At 39.9% G+C, this 21,180-nt stretch overlaps 3 protein-coding genes across 4 annotated transcripts; 2 read left to right on the top strand and 1 right to left on the bottom strand.

Annotated features, from left to right (window-relative positions):
• Window positions 1-733: 733 nt before the first annotated feature.
• Window positions 734-10,774, bottom strand: LOC142397776 (zinc-binding protein A33-like). 2 transcript variants are annotated; one of them, XM_075481469.1, is made up of 6 exons: window positions 10,137-10,774; window positions 9,379-9,474; window positions 5,332-5,565; window positions 5,101-5,123; window positions 4,434-4,549; window positions 734-3,917 (listed from the first exon to the last, which is right to left on the bottom strand). In XM_075481469.1, the coding sequence occupies exons 1-6, from the start codon at window positions 10,653-10,655 to the stop codon at window positions 3,352-3,354; spliced, it is 1,554 nt and encodes a 517-aa protein (XP_075337584.1). In that variant the 5' UTR covers window positions 10,656-10,774; the 3' UTR covers window positions 734-3,351. The 2 variants fall into 2 exon arrangements, with proteins under 2 accessions (XP_075337584.1, XP_075337585.1); XM_075481470.1 differs by having other exon boundaries at window positions 734-3,914.
• Window positions 10,775-13,215: 2,441 nt separating this feature from the next.
• On the top strand, window positions 13,216-15,201 carry LOC142397778 (endonuclease domain-containing 1 protein-like). The gene is made up of 2 exons (XM_075481474.1): window positions 13,216-13,631; window positions 14,401-15,201. The coding sequence occupies exons 1-2, from the start codon at window positions 13,326-13,328 to the stop codon at window positions 15,007-15,009; spliced, it is 915 nt and encodes a 304-aa protein (XP_075337589.1). The 5' UTR covers window positions 13,216-13,325; the 3' UTR covers window positions 15,010-15,201.
• Window positions 15,202-19,750: 4,549 nt separating this feature from the next.
• LOC142397156 (endonuclease domain-containing 1 protein-like) lies at window positions 19,751-21,146 on the top strand. The gene is made up of 3 exons (XM_075480500.1): window positions 19,751-19,832; window positions 19,939-20,235; window positions 20,601-21,146. Exons 2-3 carry the CDS (start codon window positions 19,945-19,947, stop codon window positions 21,144-21,146), a joined length of 837 nt encoding a protein of 278 aa, XP_075336615.1. The 5' UTR covers window positions 19,751-19,832; window positions 19,939-19,944.
• Window positions 21,147-21,180: the final 34 nt, after the last annotated feature.

Below are 21,180 nucleotides of genomic sequence, written 5' to 3'. Positions count from 1 at the left end.
GATCAGCCGTTTCTGGTTAATGTATAGGCAGATGACGCAGACAGATTAACCACAGCAGTTTTACTTGCGTCAGACTCATTCTCCTTTGTTCCCACAGCCATAAGGCTTTTTAACAGTGACTGCTGAGTTCTTCTCAAATTGATTGATTGATTTTTATTTATTTGTTTATTTTGCCATTTATTATTATTTAGTTAGTAGTAGTATTATTATTGTTGTTTTATTGTTGTTAATTCAATCATTGTAAATATTTAAAAAAAAATGTTGAGCTACTTGACGAATTTGAATTTCCCCCATTGGGGGATAAATAAAGTATTTTTCTATTCTATTCTATTCTATTCTATTCTATTCTATTCTATTCTATTCTATTCTATTCTATTGTATTCTATTCTATTCTATTCTATTCTCATTTTTTATTTGCTTGTAACCGTAGTCACAGTTTACTTAATTACTCAGCTGTCACAAACACGCTCATTAACCTTGCTCAACTGGACAAAAAAACAGAACATCCGTGGGTATCTGTAACAGGTAAATGCCAAACTCAGACACAGCCGAGACACAGGTAATCAAATGATTATCTTAAGTAATTGATGTTGACAGCACCAGCATTCAATGCCATGAATGACACGCTCGGTCTTTACTGAGCTTGTGCCAAGCATGAGGTTCCCGGTTCTGTGTGTTGTGTTGCTGAATCAACTTTTCTGAAACGTTATAAATGACAGAGAAATAAACATGATGAGCTTCATGAGGGCATATTTTTTATTGAAAAGCTTTTTAATTGCATCACATGAAATATTGGGAGTGCATGCCTGTAATCTTTTTTAGACTTCATCTGTAGGCTACACCAAGGTGAGTTGATGCATCTGGATGCTCGGACTGCTCCCGGCCCTGACTGTGAGATGTTTACACCAGATTTTTGGGGTTGGGATCTTTGGCCTCCGTAACCCTAACCCATATCTTTTTCTTGTTGCTGTGTCTGCAAGATTGAAGCCCCAGTCCTGTCTGCTGATCAAATTATATATATTTGCTTTAAAATTGCTCAACCATATAGAAGTTTTTCATATTTCTGCTTAAATATGACCCAAGACATCATATGTTTCAAGTTATGAAACTAGATAAAAAAAATTCCATTTAAACCAAAATGTAATTTCGTCACATGTGTAACTTACATGATATATATGTAAGAAGAATAAGTACAAGATTTTAGAGAAGCCTTGGGCCAGCCCTCTTTATGTTTTGCCTCCATTGAGCCAGCATTTCTTAAAATCTTTTAAAAGTGGTCTTGAGCAATAGTTCGACAGGCTTTCTGATGGTCTTTTTTAGCCTTTCCTTTTGACATTAGCTGCTTTTTCACTAATTTTCAGTCCACTCTTTGGGCTTGACCATTGTAAGAAGCCCCTTAACATTGATTATGAATCATTCAAGCATAAAAAAAGCATCTAACTTAAGGGATGAACCAGTGTTGTGTGTACTCATAACAGAAAACATATCTGTTCCCACTTCTTTAGCTACAAAAATGAAAAAGTTCAAGTAAGGCTAGAGGTTTTGACAAATTCTTTGCACTTTGGCTTCCCCCTACATTTGTGGGGTGCAAAACTACTGTCGTAAAAACAAATATCTGTGTGAGCCCTGCACATGAATCAATACACATGAATCTGTTGTCATTTTGAAGAGGCCACAAAGATGCACTAATAGCCCACAAAAATGTCAAGCAATAATAAAGCAAAACGGTGTGGTTCCAGGTTTGAAACCAATGTTGTGAACTGCTGTATCTTTTGAAGAAGGGCAGTTTCAGGCCTGGAAATTTGCAGAACAAAGGTCAGTGTAATTCAAAGTGAGTCTGAAGCCCATAGTTTCAAGGTTAATGAACTTCTCTATTAATGCTTAAACACAGTTTGACATGAATAAAACAGTGTTTTTTTTTCACAAACAAGGTAATAGAGCTATTAGTCGGAAACTTGGCATCCAATTAAAACAGGACAAGCGGAGGAGGAAAGAAGAAGAGTCAGGCCTAAAAAACATCAGATAAGCAGTATCTGATGGTGATGCTCTCAGAAACTGGAAAAAATCCAACAAAGACCTGACACAGGACCTGACAAATGCATCTAACCCTTAATTTGATCCATCTACTGTTCACTGGAGTCTCATCAGAAATGGTATCCATGGAAGGGTGGCTGCCAAGTAGCCATTGTTAAGGAAACCTGGGGAAAATGCTGAGGTATGCTACACTAGAGCTGGCCTGAAAATCTGTGTGTTACGAAGTGATGGATCCTCCCCAGAGTCTTGACCTCAACATTAGCAAAGCAGTGTGCGATCATCTTACAGTGAATGGACTATTCACACCTGGGTGTCAACCTGTTGATTAATGCCTGACTACTTTTACCTTTAAATTGGTCATTTCTAATCATCAAAGTTGTCGTACTTTGCTACTCACAGGTGTACTTTATGAATTTATCTTATAAATAAAAGGATAACATTTTCTTTTAACTTGAGAGTTGAACGTTTCTCCTCTAATTTAGCAGATGGTGGGGGATTTCTGCTACGTTCATAAATAGGTCTTGATTGACCTAATGACTGGTGAAAAAAAAAATCTTCAGTTCAGGACATGAACTCTGATCCAAAAGCTTCATTATACATTTCATGAACAGAGTGATGCGGCATTCAGAGCTGTTTTTTGTTGCCCTCTGGTGGAATCAGCTGCCCCAACCACAACCTCAGCAGGAAATCTAATCATTATATCATAACCCTGTGCCAAATAAACTGATTGAGGCCAAAAACAGAGCATAAAATCTACTTAGGAAGACTAGTGTTGGGCAAATGTGATGGTGGTGAGCAGTACACGCTGTAAAGGCTTATCAAAAATACACACATTAGGGCTTGAGATTATCATACAATAAAAGAACCGGCTTCACACAAACGTTTAACTACATCATGTTATGTTGTTAGATGATACAAAATTCAGTAAGTTAGACATCCAAAATTACTCACATTTAAATCTTACAGCCGAAACACAACCAGTTAAGTTGTCAACCAACCTACCGTTGCTAAATTATTCGTCATTATAAAATCTCAAAGGATGATATTTGTCCACGTTTCTTGTAAGTAAATCCTATAAATGCAAAGACTGTTGTTAATAGAAAAATATAAAAAAAGGTTGTAACTTTTAGTAAATGTTACTCAGACAAAGAGGATGCAGTGCATTTGTTTTGGAACTATTTCCCGATGCAGATTAATAGACATTCATCGTACTGATCGATCATGTTGTGTGTTTGTTTGGATGCTCGTGAGTCCATCAAAGTTCGGTAGCTTGAGTCTCTTTTCGCAGTTCGATCTGTGTCAGTTATCTGATGACATCTATCCCCAGTGTGGTGTCACGATGGTTAGCGGCTCCCGGTTTTGTCCATTGATGATTGGCCAGGGATTGAAGTAGGGGAAAACAGGCTCTTGGAATTTTGCATCGTAGAAAGTGAAGAGGTGGCTCATGTCTCGAGCATCGTAGAAAGCCACTTCACCACCTCCATAGTCTAGATAGACCCCCACCCTCGTTGGGGGTTTTAGGGGATATATCAAGTTCTCGTCCGAGTCAGTGCACGCTTCGTACTCGCTGGTGCCGTTGCCTCTATCGCTCAGCACTATGGTCCAAAAACCATCATCCGGGCAGAGGCTGATCTCCTCCTTTCTGTTGACGGAGGCTCTGGCTACACCCAGACCCCACGCTGTCTTGCAGCCCACCTCCACCTCCCAGTAGTGTCTGCCCGTGGAGAAGGCTTCAGAGCCTAGGACGATGTTGTAGCGTGTGAAGCGTTCGGGGTTGTTGGGCAGGTTCGTCTGGATTCTTCCCACCTGGACGCTGGTGCGACAGGGAGACACCCACAGACGGGGGTAGGCTGTATCTGGGTCAAGAGTCACCGCAGTGACTGCTGGGAGGACACAAAAGAGTCAGAGTTTACAGAAGATGAACTGCTTGGTGGTGATCCTCAGCAAAATACTGAATGTCTGCAGGTATCATCAATATAAGATAAGCTGGATAAGAGCATCAGATACATGGATGCAAATGAAAAAAATATAAAAAATATTGGCAACTCATTTTAAAGGGATACTCTGCTATATTCTAATGTTAAAATGATCAATGAGCCTGTGAGAACGGTTGTACAACATCTTCTTTTGCTCTTATCTTGCTCATCTTATGCTAAGCTAAGAGAAATGAAATATCACATGACCACTCAAACACATGTGCTGATGTAAGTTTCCAAAAGTCTCTGGATTTAAGGGGTCTGAACTGTGCAGACATTAGTTTTGTTGTTCAAATACAAATCATATTTCCGCAGACGCATTCTCAAAAATAAGTATAGATATCTTCGCTTGCAGTGACTCGATCTGACCAGATCATCACATTTCTTTTGTATATGTGTCCAAGTGGTGTTCAGCCTCCATACCTGGCTGAAAAATTGAGCTCATTTTCCTCCAGGTTCTGTACTGCAGAGGTCCCAGGAACTCTCCTGACTGCAGATCCACACCCACCTCTGGGGGGCGCTCAAACATGCTCTCAGCCCTGAAAAAAAGAAAGGAAAAAAAAAATCTATTTACTGTTAGAAAATGACTGCAAATTTTTAATAATTGTATTACAGACTAGAAAAGGTTACCGTTACTCTTTTGCTTGTTACTAGGTAAAAAAAAAAACGATTCAAGCCATGTACAAAGCTTTCAGGGTGTGGCCTTTAAGTTATACTCTCAACTGTGCCAGCAAGGAAAGCGATCATATAAGCAAGGAAGCTACCAAAACCTATAAAATCCATGTTTAACAGCAATTCAAAATGGATCAAATGTCATATCTACTAAGACACTTTGTAGTTAATCGTTTTGCTTCTTGGTGCTGGCAGGTTGGCCCGATGATGGTGTGACAATGATGAGTCAATAAAGCACAAACATGCCCTCACATCCTGTTTCAGTAAGACTAACAACAGATTGCAAAACAATGCACCGTCTTCTTGTGACATTTGATTAGGACAGCAGTCATGTGGACATAATACACGGATATGACCTACAAATCTGAAAGGAAATACTGATGTAGAAATATCCCGATTAGATCAATATGAAACTCACCCTCCAATGAAATCTTTGATTCCCTGAAACAAGACAGATCAAATGATTACAAAGCGCTTCACCCTGAATCATGCACACTGACACCACCTCTGAAAATGCACTAAATCGCATTCTTTCAATATTCTCAAGTATCTGCTTGGCTGATTTTATTCAAGCAACTGATACTTGTTTTTTTTATTATAAAAGTTTGGAAAAAAGATGTCACACAGTGGAAGCCCACTCTGTCCTCACCTTGAGTTGCTCTGGATTTTCTTCCTCCCTCAGTTTGAGGTGAAGTTTTTCAGCAGTACTTTCCAGTTGGCTAATTTGCTCTGTGGCCTGGGTGAGCCCCTCCTCCAGCTGGTTGAGCTTCTCTTCTTTCTCCTTCTGCAGTTTCTCTTTTATGCGCTCCTCTTCCTCAATCAGGAACTCCCTCAGACGGCCGAACTCTGCAGTGACCAACTCCTCCAGATCTCCTGCTCGCCCCTGAAAAACACCAAAAACTTTCGGTCATTTTTTGGGTTATATCAACTGTAATCAAAATGCCTTTTTACTATATGTAGTTTGTTATGAATCAAGGTATGTCAAATAATGTAAGAGCAAAAAAAAAATAGATTTACTTCGCCCTTATCCCACGTACAAAGACTAAGCAATAACTACTTAATTAATAATAGCATGAATAAGCATAATAAAAAAAACTAATCTCATCTCTGTTGACCATGAAGGGAAATTAAATGCCGAGACATCAGGATGAACATTTCAAGCAGAAACAAATATTTTTCTTTCTGGTTATTTTGTCTGAGAGGCTTTTAGAAACATGACTTTGTGCATGTTTTTGGACTTTGTTCAATTAACCAGCAAACAAGACAAATAACCAAAAACCTGACAAAAACAGCCAATAACACGATCAACAAGTCTTGTATATTATGTTGCCTCATGAAGCAGCTTAATGTGCTAATACACCGTTGTTTTTAACATGACCGTATGCACATTTGCATTTATCAAAATTGCGTTTGTGTTCATTTGACGAACATTTTAAACCGTAAAAACCTGCATTCGCTCCACCATCTGCGAGAAATATTTGGCTTTTCAGCTACAAAGTTGCTGTGTCAATCTACTTCTATTGACTTTTGGTGTTTACATCTCTGACGAGATAAAACAGCAATGTTGTGAGCTAGACGACTCTTTTTAGTGTTCACATATAAACATTAACTAGTGCAGCTGAAAAATTGAAAAGAAATGCACACCGCTTTCATCTAATAGCCAGAGCTCTTTCATAAAACTAATACTGATGACGCTATTGTGTAAACAGCACGTGGAGAAATCCACTTGGTGTTAAACTGAAACTACTAAAGCTAAAAGAGAATCGGTTCGGTTCTTTTTATTGAGCCAGTTATGTTTTCTGAACCACAGACAAAGTCTCATTGTGGTGTGACTCAGTGCAGTTCAGCAGCAGAATAAATAGGTTCAAACAGACTCTTCAAGCATCTGTGCTTTGATGACCAGGCAGCACACTTCTTCTCCACAGTGCTTGTTCTGGAGCATCAAGTACTCGTAAACTCATAATACAACTGTGGACATGATTCTTGTTCAAATCGGACTTAAAATCAAGTTCACCCTGGGGGCAAATTGGGCTGAAGACCAGCCTGTTTTAGGTTGAAACACTGAATCTTTGTCATGCAAACATGAACCAAACAAGCTCTCATTTGGTCAAAAAGCACAGAAAGAGTTCACCATCCTCTCCAACACTGCAAGGCAAATCTACACTGAATCAAAGCACCACATTCAGCTCAGTCACTGTTCTGTCTAACGAACACCATGGAGGAATACTATGATGGTAAAGGCCTTGAAAACAGAATGCAGGAAAGCAGAGTGTAAATGGCGAAAAACTAAACTTCAAATTCACCATGACCTCTACAAACAAAGTCTTTGTAATTTTAACCACGTGTTACTCCGGGCTAGACAGCAACACTTATCTTAAATGATTAATAAGAACATCAACAACACTCGTGCTCTGTTTGCTATGGTTGATAAGCTTACAACCCCCCCAAAACAGATAGTTTCAGAACTCTGTTCAACAGAAAAATGCAATGAATTTGCTTGTTTTTTCAATGAAAAAAATCAAATCTATGAGCTAAATATCAACATAAATCAGCAAAATAATAAAATGACGCAATCCTTAAAACCACCTAGGAATCAATCAACTATGATGTCAGAATTCAATACAGTTGACCAAAAAAACATTCTGACTGGACTCCCCCAAAAGAGTCTCAAACAGCTGCAGCTCATTCAGAACGCTGCAGCCCGAGTTTTAACCAGAACAAAGAGATCACATCACATCACCCCAGTTCTCAAGTCTTTACATTGGCTCCCGGTCAGATACAGAATAGATTTTAAAGTTCTGCTACTCGTCTACAAATCACGGAATGGTTTAGGTCCAGAATACATGAATGACATGCTAGCAGAGTATAAACCCAGTAGAGCTCTGAGATCTGCTGACTCAGGTCAGATAGTGGAGCCCAGAGTTCAAACTAGACACGGTGAAGCAGCTTTTAGCTGTTATGCTGCACACAACTGGAACAAACTACCAGCAGAACTGAAATCAGCCCCAACTGTAAGCACTTTTAAATCCAGGTTAAAAACATTTCTCTTTCGGTGTGCTTATGGTTGAGTTTATATCTTTCTTTTTCCCCTCTTCTTTGATTGCTTTTAACTGTGTTTTAATTTTTATTCTATTTTTTTCTCTCTTTAAATTGCTTGTTTTTATGCTGTTTTATGCTGTTCTTTTAAATGCCTTGTCTTTATGTAAAGCACATTGAGTTGCCTGTGGTATGAAATGGGCTATATAAATTAAGATGCCTTGCCTTGCCTTGCCTAATGGAGCGCGTTGAATAAGAGCAAATGGTACGTACACCAGACTGTGAGAAAGGGACTCTAACCCAGGAATCCCATGAATGTGTTCCAGGCGTCTAAGCCTCCTTTCTTCTTCGCTTTGAACGTGGTGAAGAATTGAATTGCATTCTGGGTCTGTTGCTTCACTTTTGAAAACATAGATTGTGATGAAAAAATTGCAATAGTTCAACTTTTAAAGCAAATTGCCCGAGTGAGCATGTCTGATCTTGTGAATGATTCTCGCTACACTTTCAAATGTCAGGCCCCCCCCACCGCCAAGCATTAAATCACTGCGCCTGTGTGAATCGTGCCTAAAAGGGAATGTTAACGGGCAAGGTTTCGGTTCTTTTGTTCTGCTGTTGTTACTGTATAATTAGCATTGCTTTGCCACCCCACCTAAATGTATATAATGCTGAAAATATGTGTCACATTATATCTTCCTATTGTTGCATCTTTAATCTAATATTTTTCTTGTATTGTCCCTACATTTATGTACCAGTCAGAACAACCAAGTTTTATCGTAGTGATTTATACGAAAACAGTTCTACTGAAAGTGGTTCATGTTAGAAAAAAGCAGCCAGCTGTCAAAGCAAACACCAATTAAACCCCATGAAAAGAAAACAGTAGATAAAGTATTCACTATTCCTGTGGATTTTGTTGATAAGACAGATGTGTCAGCTGTTTATCTGACTTTCCACACAGACACACAAAGAGAGAAATTTTGCAGGAAAAGACAAATAGACAAACTTCCCCTCTACCCTGCTCACCCACATCCGGTCGCTCTGACATGCAAACGGAGAAGTGAAAATCTGTGAACCTGCACACGAAGTGGGCCAAACAGACACAAACGTACCAGCTGACACACTGAAACAGACAGACAGGAAGGAAACTGGCAGGTTGTAGTAGCTTCGGCGCAGATACGTGAAGTTATCTGCTGCTGCACAAATGATCCCACGCAGTAAACGCGCTGCCCTCGTATCTTAGATGAACACAGGCACCCAGCAACCTCCGCTTTAAGGTGAACGCTGCTGTGTGTCAGCCTAAACGCTGCCAGCTGTTATCTCTTTCTGTGTATTTTGTACATTCTGTACATACATGCGGGCATGTGAGCAGTGTGTGCCTGGCGGTGAATGAAGTGGGTGTGACAGAGACAAATGGAAGTTGACGTGTTTCAGTGTTTATCAACCACCTGTGTCATTTCAGGTACATGACTATCATCACGTCCAAACAACACTGAGTAACAACTTTGGTCTGTCATCACCAGTCATAGATGGGGTGAGTCATCCCTCAGTCCTGTCTGTCAGACAGGTAAAGGCGAAGGAATGCAGGTGATTGTCGCCCGGATACCAAGGGGTTCTGTCTTTCAGAACACCCCGCACACATATACACAAACAAACATCTGGATACCTTGATGAGGAGGATCTTTTCATTGGTCTGTCTCTGGAAGAGCGTGGCGTCCTCTGTCTGCAGCTGAACCCTCTCCAGAGCAACGGTCAGCTTGTCCTGTTTGTCAGCAGCAGAGAAATACAATCACATGCAAAATGCTGGTGGGAAGTGGAGTTGGTAAACAAGATTAATCCTAAACTAATGGTTAATTTGATTGGTGCGCCTCTCTGAAGGACAACATTCAAGCTTTAAAGGGAGTCATATGACGGCCACCCATCCTCCACACTCTGACCCACAAAAATGTGGATTTAGAGGCAGTAAAACATGTCAAAACACACACAAAGGACTCTTCAAACCAGCTGATGATAGTTAGCTGTGAGGTCCAAAGAGTTGGGGAGTTAGAGGAGCTCACACATTCCTGCTGAATTCCCGTAAAAACACAAAGTACCAAAAGGCTGGCAGGGTGAGCAGGGAGTGTGCTTTTAAAATGGCCATGCCGTGTCTGCTATGAGAAAACCCTGTTTGCTAAACTAAAGTCAGAGCACTTCCTGACTCTTACTTCTTATAGTTTGAGCTGTCTTTGTCCAGCAAACCCACCCAGCAACAAAATAATTACATGGTGGTAAAACTAAGGTTTGACAGCTGCTTCTAATAAGTTGTGTTGCTCAAATGGAAAAAGAGTAACATAAGGTCTGTAGAAGCCTGATTTAGCACACAACTCAAGGAAACTTGAGTAGTCTGAGGACAGCTTCAAAGAGAAAGGTTTTGGAGAGGAGTACCCTGTAGTTCTCAAAGGCCTCTGTAATAGGGATGACATTGTGGGTCTTGTGGTCCCGGGACATGCCGCACACCAAACAGATGGGAAGCTGGTCGTCCTCACAGTACAGCTTCAGCTTCTCCTCATGCTCCTCACACATGTCCATACCAACGGGCGGCCAGTGCCCAATAGACGATGCCAAGCTGCCCATGCTGGACCCGGGCTCGCGCTCCTCCGGCATCTCCTGAGCAGCAACATGGTCCCACCCGGACGTCCCTGCGGCTGCGTCCATGGTGCGGACTCTGCGCACACTGTCCACGACGTTGCACAGGAGCGAGTTGGGTCTTAGTTTGCGGGCGCACGACTTTCTACACTTTGGGCAACTCGAAAGCTCGTCCGCCTTGGCTTCCCAGCACTGGATGATGCAGACCTGGCAGAAGTGGTGTCCGCACTCGAGGATCACCGGATCGCGGAACAGCTCCAAACACACCGGGCAGGTGAGCTCCGACTGTAGCTCCTCAAGCGCGTTGGCCTCCGCCATTCCCTGCCGCGCACATAGTCCAAAAAAGAAACGCCTGGTGGCCGTTGAGACGTGGGAAGTAAAGACTACACAGCTCTTCCGTTCATATTCAGAAAGGGAGTGGCCTGAGGCTCACAGCAGCGCAAACGCTTTCACAGAACGGACGGAAGACGTGCAGAAACAGGCTCGGTGCAGCTGCGCAATGGAGCTGATCCATCACGGGTCGCACGAGTTTAACCCGAGGCATAATAAGATTTCTCAAAAGGAGTGAACCATACGAAGGCACAGACAGAGAAGGAGAGAAAAAATAGATAGCCTGTAAATTCTATTACGGAATTCAGTTATTTTGTTAACCTAACAAGGATATCTAAGCACGTTTATTTCAAGGTTTTGGAAGTTGTCACTATTCACTCTATTGGTTTATTAGTTAATAGATTGTTTATATGACAATTAAGCAATAAAGATAACAAGTTTTGTGTTACAGGTCATATGTTATCGTCATTAACTAATATAAAAGTCAAACACCTCAGGAAAGAGACAGTTGAATATGAGAACAGCTACTTGAGGCTTTCTCTTACTGGGTTTGTAGGATACAAATGAACTGAAATGTGTTTAAACACACACACACACACACACACACACACACACACACACACACACACACATCTTACAACCACTGAAGACACACAACATAAGCATGAAAGTTTGAAAAGAACTGAGAAAGATTTGAATAAATGCCTTTTTAATTTTTAGCCATTTACACCTTCCCTCTCATCACTTGTGACTGGAAATAAAAAACTATTTACTCAAAGTTTGACTAGTTTTTCTGGCTTGATTATTACAGGTCCAAATTCCAAGTGTCGTACCTCTGGATCTTCACTAGATGGCCATGATGTACAGTCAACCAACTGCTCTTCTCATCCACTGTTTCCTCCTTTTTGTCCTGGAGTTTTTCTAGTAAATGTTCAGACACTGCTCTTACACATGTATGTTTTTAGCAGATTGTGGGAAAAAAAACGACATAATATCCATTTAATATCCATCCCCAAGAAAACTGATCAGCATTCACAAATCCCACATGGATTTATGTCCAAAGATTCTCGAACAGAAGGATGACCAAACATCTTTTCTTGGTTCTTGAATATGTTTGTCCTCTCATCCAAAAGCCTGCTTCAGTTCTAACCTACCTGGTTGAGCGTTTCAGCCTTCTAAGCTGTTTATAAGCTGAAGGACTGAGAAGTCAAAGAAGTCCAGTTACCCTCTATTCAATAACCCTAAAAGGACATTGACCTAGATGACTGGGAATCTACGCTAACACATCAATTCATCTTTATCTTTTCAGGGACAGAAAGGAAAGATGTCACGGTAAGTCTTCCATCCACTTTTCGATGAAGATGACCCTCTGTGAGGTCCCTTTTATTGTATGTGACCTCATATTCTCTGCAAGACAGCATAAGGTCACTCTTAGAGATGAGGTTTAGTCTGAATTTGACAACTCCAACAGAAACACAGACAAATTACACATTAGTGTGGAGGTGAGAGCATGATATTTGGTTCCTTTACAATCCCATATATTATTGGAGTGCCTTGAGATGACATTTGTTATGATTTGGCACTACATGAATAAAGTGAATTGAATATATTGTCCAGTGACCAATAGCATACAGATGGATCGATGGAAATTGTCAAAAGTATTTTGGTCAGTTTAATAAACCAGTAACATGCTTCCAAATTAATTTGGATTTTAGCACTGATATTGAAACAAGCTTAAGATCAGTATCAACATCAAGCTCCTAAATGTACCTTGTGAAGTTTATCTTTAGTGCGCATTACTTCGACTTCCCCTGTTTTTTCCGCAGCCCTCAATTTACAGTAAAAAGCCTGTCACTGAGTACTTTCCTGCAAACAAATTCAGCACCCAACAAATTAAAGGGGCCACACACACTTGTGGTAAATTAATGATTGAGAAATAATGGAAGCAGCGTTTGAATAAGAGGCAGTTTCGATGACAGAAGGAGTATGGTTAAACAGAAACCAGTGAGAAACAAAGAGAAACAGAGACAGTTGACTCACTCAAACGTGTGTGACTGAGGAATTATATCAATTGTTTTTTATCAACTGATTGCCAATAAACACCTGTGCAGGCATGAAACAGCTTCTGAAGACAGTTTAAGTAGTTAAAAGGAGGGTTTGCAGTCCATGCACAGTTCTCACGTTTTTGACTCACCTCTAAGTTTCTAATCATATACCATTTTTCTGGACACAATGTTACACAACTGTGGACATACACACTGGAGAGAAAGGCTGCTTCTGGTTTTTGTTTCCCAGCCATGAAAATGTGGTCCTGTGGACATGTACAATGACACCGACAGCTATGACAGTAAGCAAGAAACTGCACAGTCAGTTCCTGCTGCATTTAACATGGTCTTAGTTGTTGTCAAGCGGGCTGACATGAACAGCAGGGGAAGTTTGACGGTAAATGGGTGTGATGGGGTTGTTTGAGCCGTCACCCACAAGGTTTCTGCTCTCACTATATATACAAGAAGAAAACTCAGTGATAGCTCACACTTAGAGGAGAAGGGATATTTACCTCTGCAGCTTTGTTTTAGAGGAAAACTGTCAAAATTCTCTGTCTGCTTGTGTCTCCCTGCTTCAGGCTTGTCTCCTGCTGACCTGCATCTGTAACATAGGATGTTTCGAAGGAGCTCCCTGCAATGCTCCATCAGAGCTCTGTTGCTCCTCATACCCTGGTTTAGTTGCCTGGTTGTTGGAGAGGTCAGCCATAACTTCTCCCAGTGCCAGGAATTCTTCTACAACAGAACTCCACCGAGAGGAATAACTGCAGCAGGATACCAGCCCATATGCCAGCGCTACAAAAACCAGTACCACTTTGCCAGCCTGTATCACCGTCAGCATCGTGCTCCTCTGTTTTCTGCGTATTTACTAAGTCCTCCAGATGGGAAACGACCCAAAACCCCTTGGATGTGTGAACCACAGGTGGGGAAAAGAGGTTGTAATTTTAATATGCCTCATGTAGTGATTGGAGTAAATCAAGTTAGTGCCTGCTTCAGTCAATGCATATTCGCATTTACATCAAGGCTTTAGTGTAAAGGCACGGAGTTATGAGAGAAAAAATAAAGTTTAATCAATTATGACACAGAAATACTGAAACACTCTAAAGCGATTAAGAAAGAACTGACCCTAAAGTCTTGAATTTCTTTTTAACTGAAAACTGTCACTGTGTTACTTCTGCAATCACATTCAATTTGAGCAATTTGATGAAACAAAATCAGGTAAATTTCTATATTGACTTAAAGCACAGACTCTCCGCCTCATTTTAGGGTATTATTACCGCTTAATGGTGACATTTACAGTTTAAAGTTCTTCAATTATAATATGAAGAAATATTTTTAAAAGAGCTCAAATATAATTGCAGATTTATTCAGAAATCCTTCCTCCGATTTGGATGTGAATTCTGTAAAACTTAAGCTGAGAGTACACACCTTATTTCCACATTCAAGACATATTTGTTACATATTTGTAAATGTATTCTGGCAGTCAGATAAGAAAATGATAACTGCATCAGGGTCCATACTTACCCTGGCCTGACGGTACACGTCTGGTCACACATGTTTGCACAGTGTAAGTGCAAAGACTTTCACAAGTACAACTATTCTACAGGAACAGATTGTACTGACACAGAATATGGCATTATTAAGCAGTAAGAGAGCCTCTTTTGTACCATTTAATCATCTTTTTCTTTCAGTTGGCATTTTCCCATGCCAGCCCAGAGATGAGACAGTTCAACACACCTCCTGACCAGAATGTGATGGAAAGCCAGGCGGTAACTCAGGACTACAGCAACTCCAGCTTCACCAAAGGCCATCTTAATCCCAGTATGCACCAGAAGACAATCGAGGGCCGAAAAGCCACGTTCACCCTGACAAACATTGTTCCGCAGCGGGCTGGTTCCAACTCTGGCCCCTGGAGCATTCTGGAGAATGCGATGTTGAGAAAATTCAAGGCCTTCTGCAATGGGTCCATGTATCTGATCACAGGGGTCATGCCTTACCAGTCTGAGGCGCGCTGGATCAATAACAGGGTGTCTGTTCCTGAGTACATGTGGTCTGCGTACTGCTGCCCATTATTCAGGTCTGACCTCCCAGAGTCCGAGAGGCTGTTTTTCCCCACGTTTGCTGCGGTGGGAAGAAATGACCGCAACAGCGGAGAGGAGATTGTGCCTGTTAATGTCAAGGCGAGGGCAGCGACACGGGGCTATGATGTGAGGCGGATGCCTTTAGAGACCTTGGAGGGTATCCTGGCACAAAGGCTGGCCATGCCCATCAGTCTGTTTGATGGAAACTGCCGTAAATGAAAGGTTTTAGCTTCACAAAGCTCCCTGCTGCTTTCATCACTGAAGCCCTTCAGATCATCCAGTATGTGACTGCATTGAGATTATTTCAAATGTTCATTTCTGTATATTTTGGAAATGTACAAATTCTCTCTTTGAAACATAGTCTCGTAACAAGTTAACAATTTATTTTCAATGAGCCAAAAATAAAAAAAAGAGGAAGTGGAGATTGCTTCTGAATTTTCTTTCTTTTTTACATGTGTGTGCATGTCGACATTGCAGTCCCATCAGTAAATACTTGCTTTGTATAGCTTCAGCGTGAAATGGAACAACAACAAATCGAAAGGTTTACCTTGCTCATTTACAGTGTTACCTACACAATGGCTTCTTTTTCTTCTAATCTATTTAATCTATCTAATCTATCTATTTTCAAATCAATTATTCCTATGAGTAGAACATTGCCCAAACAAGTCTGTTTGAACAAATATTAAATTGTCTGCTTTGAGTTTATTTATTTTTTATTTTATTTTTTTCCTGGAAATCATCTACGAGCTACAATTTTTGTGTATTCGAGTGTTTTCGTAATAGCAAGATTCCTGGAAAAGCTCATGAGTTGAAACGCAGGCCACTGCGTGTGCACGGAAATATACGAAGGGATTTTTCTAGAAGTGGACAAAAGTTTCTCTACCTATTGAAATGGGGCAGATGCTGCTTTTTGGTGGTGTAATATGTCTGTAGTTTGAACTTTGAGGCAAGAGAGGGCAAACTATCCAATTTAAAGCATTACGAATGAAAGAATCTGTTTTTGTGTGAGGTGCTGCTTTCAGACTGACAATGGTGTCAAACCCTTTATATAAACAATAACTATAATAAAATTAACATCTTACGTCAAAATGGATTAAATTCTATGAATTGCGGATTTTCCACCGACAGACAGAGGACATAATAAAGTGAAGAAGCCAAAGGGACGGAGTGTTGAGAAATACAGAAAGTGCTATGAAGTCAGATCTTTCTTATTCTTCCCTTGCAAATACAGAAGCAATGGTGTCATGGCTGTGCCTGTTTCACGTGTTTTCTCTCTCCGGTTAGCCTTCCCTGTTTTACTTCTGATATCATTTCAGACTTCCAGAGCAGCCCCCTACCATTTGCACTGCCTCCCCACTGGGCAACTTTTTTTTTTTTTTATCAGTTACTTCTGCTCTGCTTGCCTGGTTTTCTGCCTTTGCAAGATAAGTCTTTTCAGAAGAGAGTTAACCAGTATTTCTACCCACATACTCACTCTCTTTCATTCTTTTAAGTTTTCTAATGCCACCAGCATCTTGGAATGAATTAATGACAAGTGATTTAACGAGAAAGATGTGGTTGTTTTAGCAGCGTTATTAATAGCACCGCTTGCTCGGCCCTGCTCCCTGCACGTGTGACTGCACAAGCTGAAGACACCTCTAGAAGGCTCAATAACATGATTATATGTATAACATTATTGTTATTCATATTAAAAGGGAACAGCAAAACTTGTGACCCGTGACCAGTCTGCTGCTCAGAGCTGTTACTTTGACGCAAAGACAGACAGTATGCTTCCACTTCCAGCTTATCCTTTTCTTCTTGCTGGTATCGTTATCAGCCATTATCAAAAATTCATTCACCAACATTAAAGAACTTGGACCAGAAGGCGGTGATGCGAGTTTGCACTTGACAACTGGTATCAAGCTGTCCCACTAACTAACTCAACCACATGGACTAGCTGAGCTCCCCTCTTGTCCTCATGCAAGCAATGTGGAAGTTATTCACGCACCGAAGCCCGATGGATGGTGACAAATATTTATCTTACAAAAATATAAACTCTGTATGACATTGTTAGGTAAATTAATAAGAATACTCAGGACTACTGTCTGATATCCAAAAGCATCGGATATTTCATTATCTTGTAGCAAGGGAACATTTACATATGGGCTGTGATGCAAATGTTCAAAGATAGGGGAGACCGGGTCTGGTTGTGACACTTTTAGCTTCAGACCTGTAACTCACCAATTTTTTTTAACTATAATTCTCAAACTTTTATCTAAAATAGCCACATTTATTTACTACAAATAATATTTAAGACACTGCACAAATATCACGGACCTTGTATTTTAATGTCAGATACATGGTGTTCCTTTGTTACAACCTACCGCACAACTGAGGTGGATAGTAACACATGCAGGGAAGAGTTGTAACAATTAGAGAAATTAAGCAAAAATAGAGGCCACACCATAGAATATGCTTTAAAAAAATAGCTGTATTAGAATAAAAGAACAATCCAGAACAGTGTATGTCTCTGTGGCTGACCATAGCTCAAACACACTATGGTTTTCACAGGAGTGTGTGTGTGTGTGTATAAACAGTCTACAAGAACAAACTTTGGTAACAATATGAGTGTTTAAAGATGCTCCTGTAACCTACATGGGGAACATCACTGGATCCCTGGTCTCCCAACTTCTGCATTGATTTGCAGTATCTGGTTATCGTAACATGGCAGATGCAATGTTCCTTCGCCACTGATCTCACTGACTTGCCCTTCTTTGAAACCTCATCAGATGCTTTTTTTAAAAAAACATTAGCAGACACACCTCTCTCAGTCTTTCTTTTCCATAGCTCAGGCATACTTAAAAATGAATAAACCCAAGAAATATTGTTAGTTTTCTGTAAGGGGGTGGTTGTAACACCTTTAAGATACATGTAACCCACACCAACCCTGTCAGCCATTGTTTAGCTAACTGTATTTGCATAGCAGTTTGAAATTAGCAGGGGACAAATACATCATGTTCTGCCTAACCAACTACAGTTTAAATTACTGTAAGTTATATGATTTTATTTGCAAATGTAGAAGTACTTAACTACTGGTAGAATTACTGGTGTTACAACTCTCCCCCGGTTTACAACCACACCCGGTCTTCCCTTCGGAGTTCACAGACATTTCTATCACATGCAAGATGATAATGTATCTAGGGAAAGAGATTAGACCACAGCTCCACCGGCCCTCATTTTCTTAATGAATATATACTGTATTTTTTGCATTTACAAAAGTGATTAGAGCAACTCTGTCCCATGCAAGATGATAATGTATCATCATATTACAGCGAGACTAGACCACAGCTCCACCGGCCTTCATTTTTTAATGAATAGATACTATAATTTTGCATGAACAGATGCGGGACATCTTCAACACTCATTTTCACTGAGTGAGTTTTTGCATAAAATGCTTTCTTGTCTTAGGGTGAAATGGCTTTGACATTTCCATTAACTGTGTACTTTTTCTTTTTTAAAAATGGATACTTTTTGATTCTAAATTTATTGATTGAAAGGCAAAAAAATCCAATAGAAAATAATTCTGTTGAAGTAAATAACTAATTCTAGACATAAAAAATCTTAAATATGTAAAACTTCTACCACAGTTCGATATGAACTTGAAGATGTATTTTATAAACGGACTACAATGAATGTATGGTACTGCTTTAAAATGGATTGGCTCCATCTCTTTCAACAGGCCATATCAACAGCCACACCCCTGTTGGTGCCAAAAACAACCCAAGGCCACTTTGTCAGCCTGTCTCTCAGTGAACATTTGTTCTCTGTGCACGTACATGTGTGTCATTTAGTCCTTCAGACTGGTCCTCAACCATTTGTAAACCTAGGGCAAATAAAATTATAGTGTGCTGTATAAATTGAGCTGTGAATTTCTTTTGTGTATATTTGGATCATTACACATAAAACACAAACTATCAATATACTGCTATTCTGCTTTATACGAATAATTACATTAAACCTTACTGGTCTATATTTGCCAGATTGTTGGCTTTGCAAATAAAGTAAGATTAAGTGGGAAAGACTGAAGTCTGACCAGCAGGCCTGAAGCCGACTCTTTTTTTTATGCTTATTGCAACTTAATAAAGAATAAAGGTTTTCAGTCAAAGATTCACTATTTAGAGACATAAAATTGGAAATTCTCTAATGTAGACTACTTTTTAATGTCTCAACGACCAGTTGAGAATTCATGTTCAAAATACATGTATTATCATAAATATACATGAAAATATATATCCATCCATCCATCCATCAGATTTCTATACCCACTACATCCATATCAGGTGAATATGAATAGAACTATAGTAGTCAAAGTCATTTGAATGTTACTCCTGATGTGCAATAGGCAGATAGTTTATTCTTAACTCTGCAGATGGTCTAAGGAAAATGAACAAATCCATTGCCTTTAAGTTTAAATATACTGAATGCAATATATAAGCCCACATCTTATGTTCAAACACCAATCAGCCGGCTCAAGACCCCGTTTCATATGAACAGCATCGTGACAGTTAGACACTAAAGAGTTTGTTCACCCAGGGCAACGTGAAAGCAAGAGCTTCCCCTTCCTGCATCGCACAGCGCCAGCAAGACATTATATTATCGGGACAGCAGGAAATATTGCTTTTAAATGAACAAATTAGTCATACAAAATACAAAAACTTACATACTAAAACACATATTAATGAATAATTAGTCATTTCTCACCAATTTTATAACTGCTATACAATTAAAGATGAATTCTTATAATGACTTAAGCGAATAGATATTCTATGACTGGCTAAACAGTTGTTGTTTTTTTACCCCACTTTTTTAACAGATGAGCCACAAACACTTTGCTCTAGTGGCACTTACAAAATTATCAGCAAAGCACCGCCCCTTCCTCCAAGTGTTTAAAACAGAGCACCCTGTTGAACGGTGAGACTGGTTACATATACAGTTGAAAACTCTACTTGGGTAGACTATCCAGCAAGAAGGAAGACATTTTTCTAAGACTGGAAAAGTACTCGGTAAGTTATATGTTCACTTTCTAAAGCCATCTCTACTCTCCTCTCCTCTCTCCACTCAGCTTATTCTGTTCTGTGTGAAGGTATAATGTCTGTTCTATGTTTTCAGAGGGAGATGCTTCAGTTCTGCACTGCAGCTCTGCTGCTTCTTCTATCAGGGTTTGGTAACCTGGTCATGGGAGAGATCAGTGACAACAACTTCTCTAAATGCAAGCAATTCTTCTACAAGAATACACCACCAGAAGGCATCACTGGAAAAGAGTATGTGCCCATATGCCAGTTCTACAAAAGAGAATACCATTTTGCCACCCTTTACAATAAGCAGCACTATGTGCCACTATACTCTGCTTACAAAGTCAGCGCTGGTAGAGGTAGGCGCTTGGACTATTGGATGTATGAACCGCAGGTATGTGAGAAAACTTGAATGTACTATTTTGCCCAGTTTCAACAACTTACCATTAAAAAAAAAAGAAGATAAATCAGAAATAACAATATGCTGGTGATTTTCATCTTTTGCTCGTATGTTGTAAATATTTGTTATCATGGTTTGTTATGGCCAATTTGTTATTTTGCAAATAAATCAGGTATGCATGAACATAAGGGAATCTACATTTAGTCAACATTTTTTTGAAAAGTATTCTTTGAAGTCTACTAACCTCTTTTCATTTTTCTTACAATTTGACTTTAAGAAACGTGAGGTGAACTCATTTCAGCTCAGCTGCTTTGTAATAAAAATGCACTCATTTGTTTCTCTTTCCCATTGCCGAAAAGTTGGAGGACAAAGACGGCCAACCGGATATGGAAGAAATTACAAAAAAATTGAACAATCAGGCAGATAATGAAGACTACAAAAACTCCGGCTACACGAAGGGTCATCTCAACCCTAAAATGCACCAAGGATCACAGAAACAAATAGATGCCACCTTCACTTTAACAAATGCTGTTCCACAGCATTTTGACTCCAATACTAAAACCTGGGTGCAATATGAGAGGAAAGTGTTGGATATATATAATAAAAACTGCAAACCAGAGATGTATGTGATCACCGGAGCCATTAATTATTTTGAGAAAATCAACAAGGTGTCTGTACCCGAGTATATGTGGTCTGCTTACTGCTGCCCATCCTTTACACCCTCTGATGATAACGAATTTGCCACATACGCTGTAATGGGAAGAAATAATGCAAACAGTGGACCTGACGTGGTGAATAAAGAAGGTTATGATGTCGAGGAGATGACTTTAGAAAAACTAGAAAATAACTTGCAAAAGTTCCTGAACACCAAAGTCACTCTGTTTTCTCAGCAGTGTAAAGGGTAAACTGTTTTTCTTACACGTGCGCACACGCAAAGAA

Source organism: Odontesthes bonariensis, chromosome 13 (genome assembly GCF_027942865.1).
Source record: "Odontesthes bonariensis isolate fOdoBon6 chromosome 13, fOdoBon6.hap1, whole genome shotgun sequence".
Lineage (NCBI taxonomy): Eukaryota > Metazoa > Chordata > Actinopteri > Atheriniformes > Atherinopsidae > Odontesthes > Odontesthes bonariensis.
Note: the sequence above shows the minus strand (reverse complement) of the source record. Positions and strands in the feature narration are given on the sequence as shown.

Coding starts and splice junctions, on each gene's coding strand:
- LOC142397776 (XM_075481469.1), bottom strand. CDS start 10,655: ATGGCGGAGGCCAACGCGCTTGAGGAGCTACAGTCGGAGCTCACCTGC. Junction 5,566..9,378: donor AAAAGATCCTCCTCATCAAG/GTATCCAGATGT, acceptor GGTGTTTTTCAG/GGGCGAGCAGGAGATCTGGA. Junction 3,918..4,433: donor GAGCTCAATTTTTCAGCCAG/GTATGGAGGCTG, acceptor GTGTCCTCCCAG/CAGTCACTGCGGTGACTCTT.
- LOC142397778 (XM_075481474.1), top strand. CDS start 13,326: ATGTTTCGAAGGAGCTCCCTGCAATGCTCCATCAGAGCTCTGTTGCTC. Junction 13,632..14,400: donor CTTGGATGTGTGAACCACAG/GTGGGGAAAAGA, acceptor TTTTTCTTTCAG/TTGGCATTTTCCCATGCCAG.
- LOC142397156 (XM_075480500.1), top strand. CDS start 19,945: ATGCTTCAGTTCTGCACTGCAGCTCTGCTGCTTCTTCTATCAGGGTTT. Junction 20,236..20,600: donor ATTGGATGTATGAACCGCAG/GTATGTGAGAAA, acceptor ATTGCCGAAAAG/TTGGAGGACAAAGACGGCCA.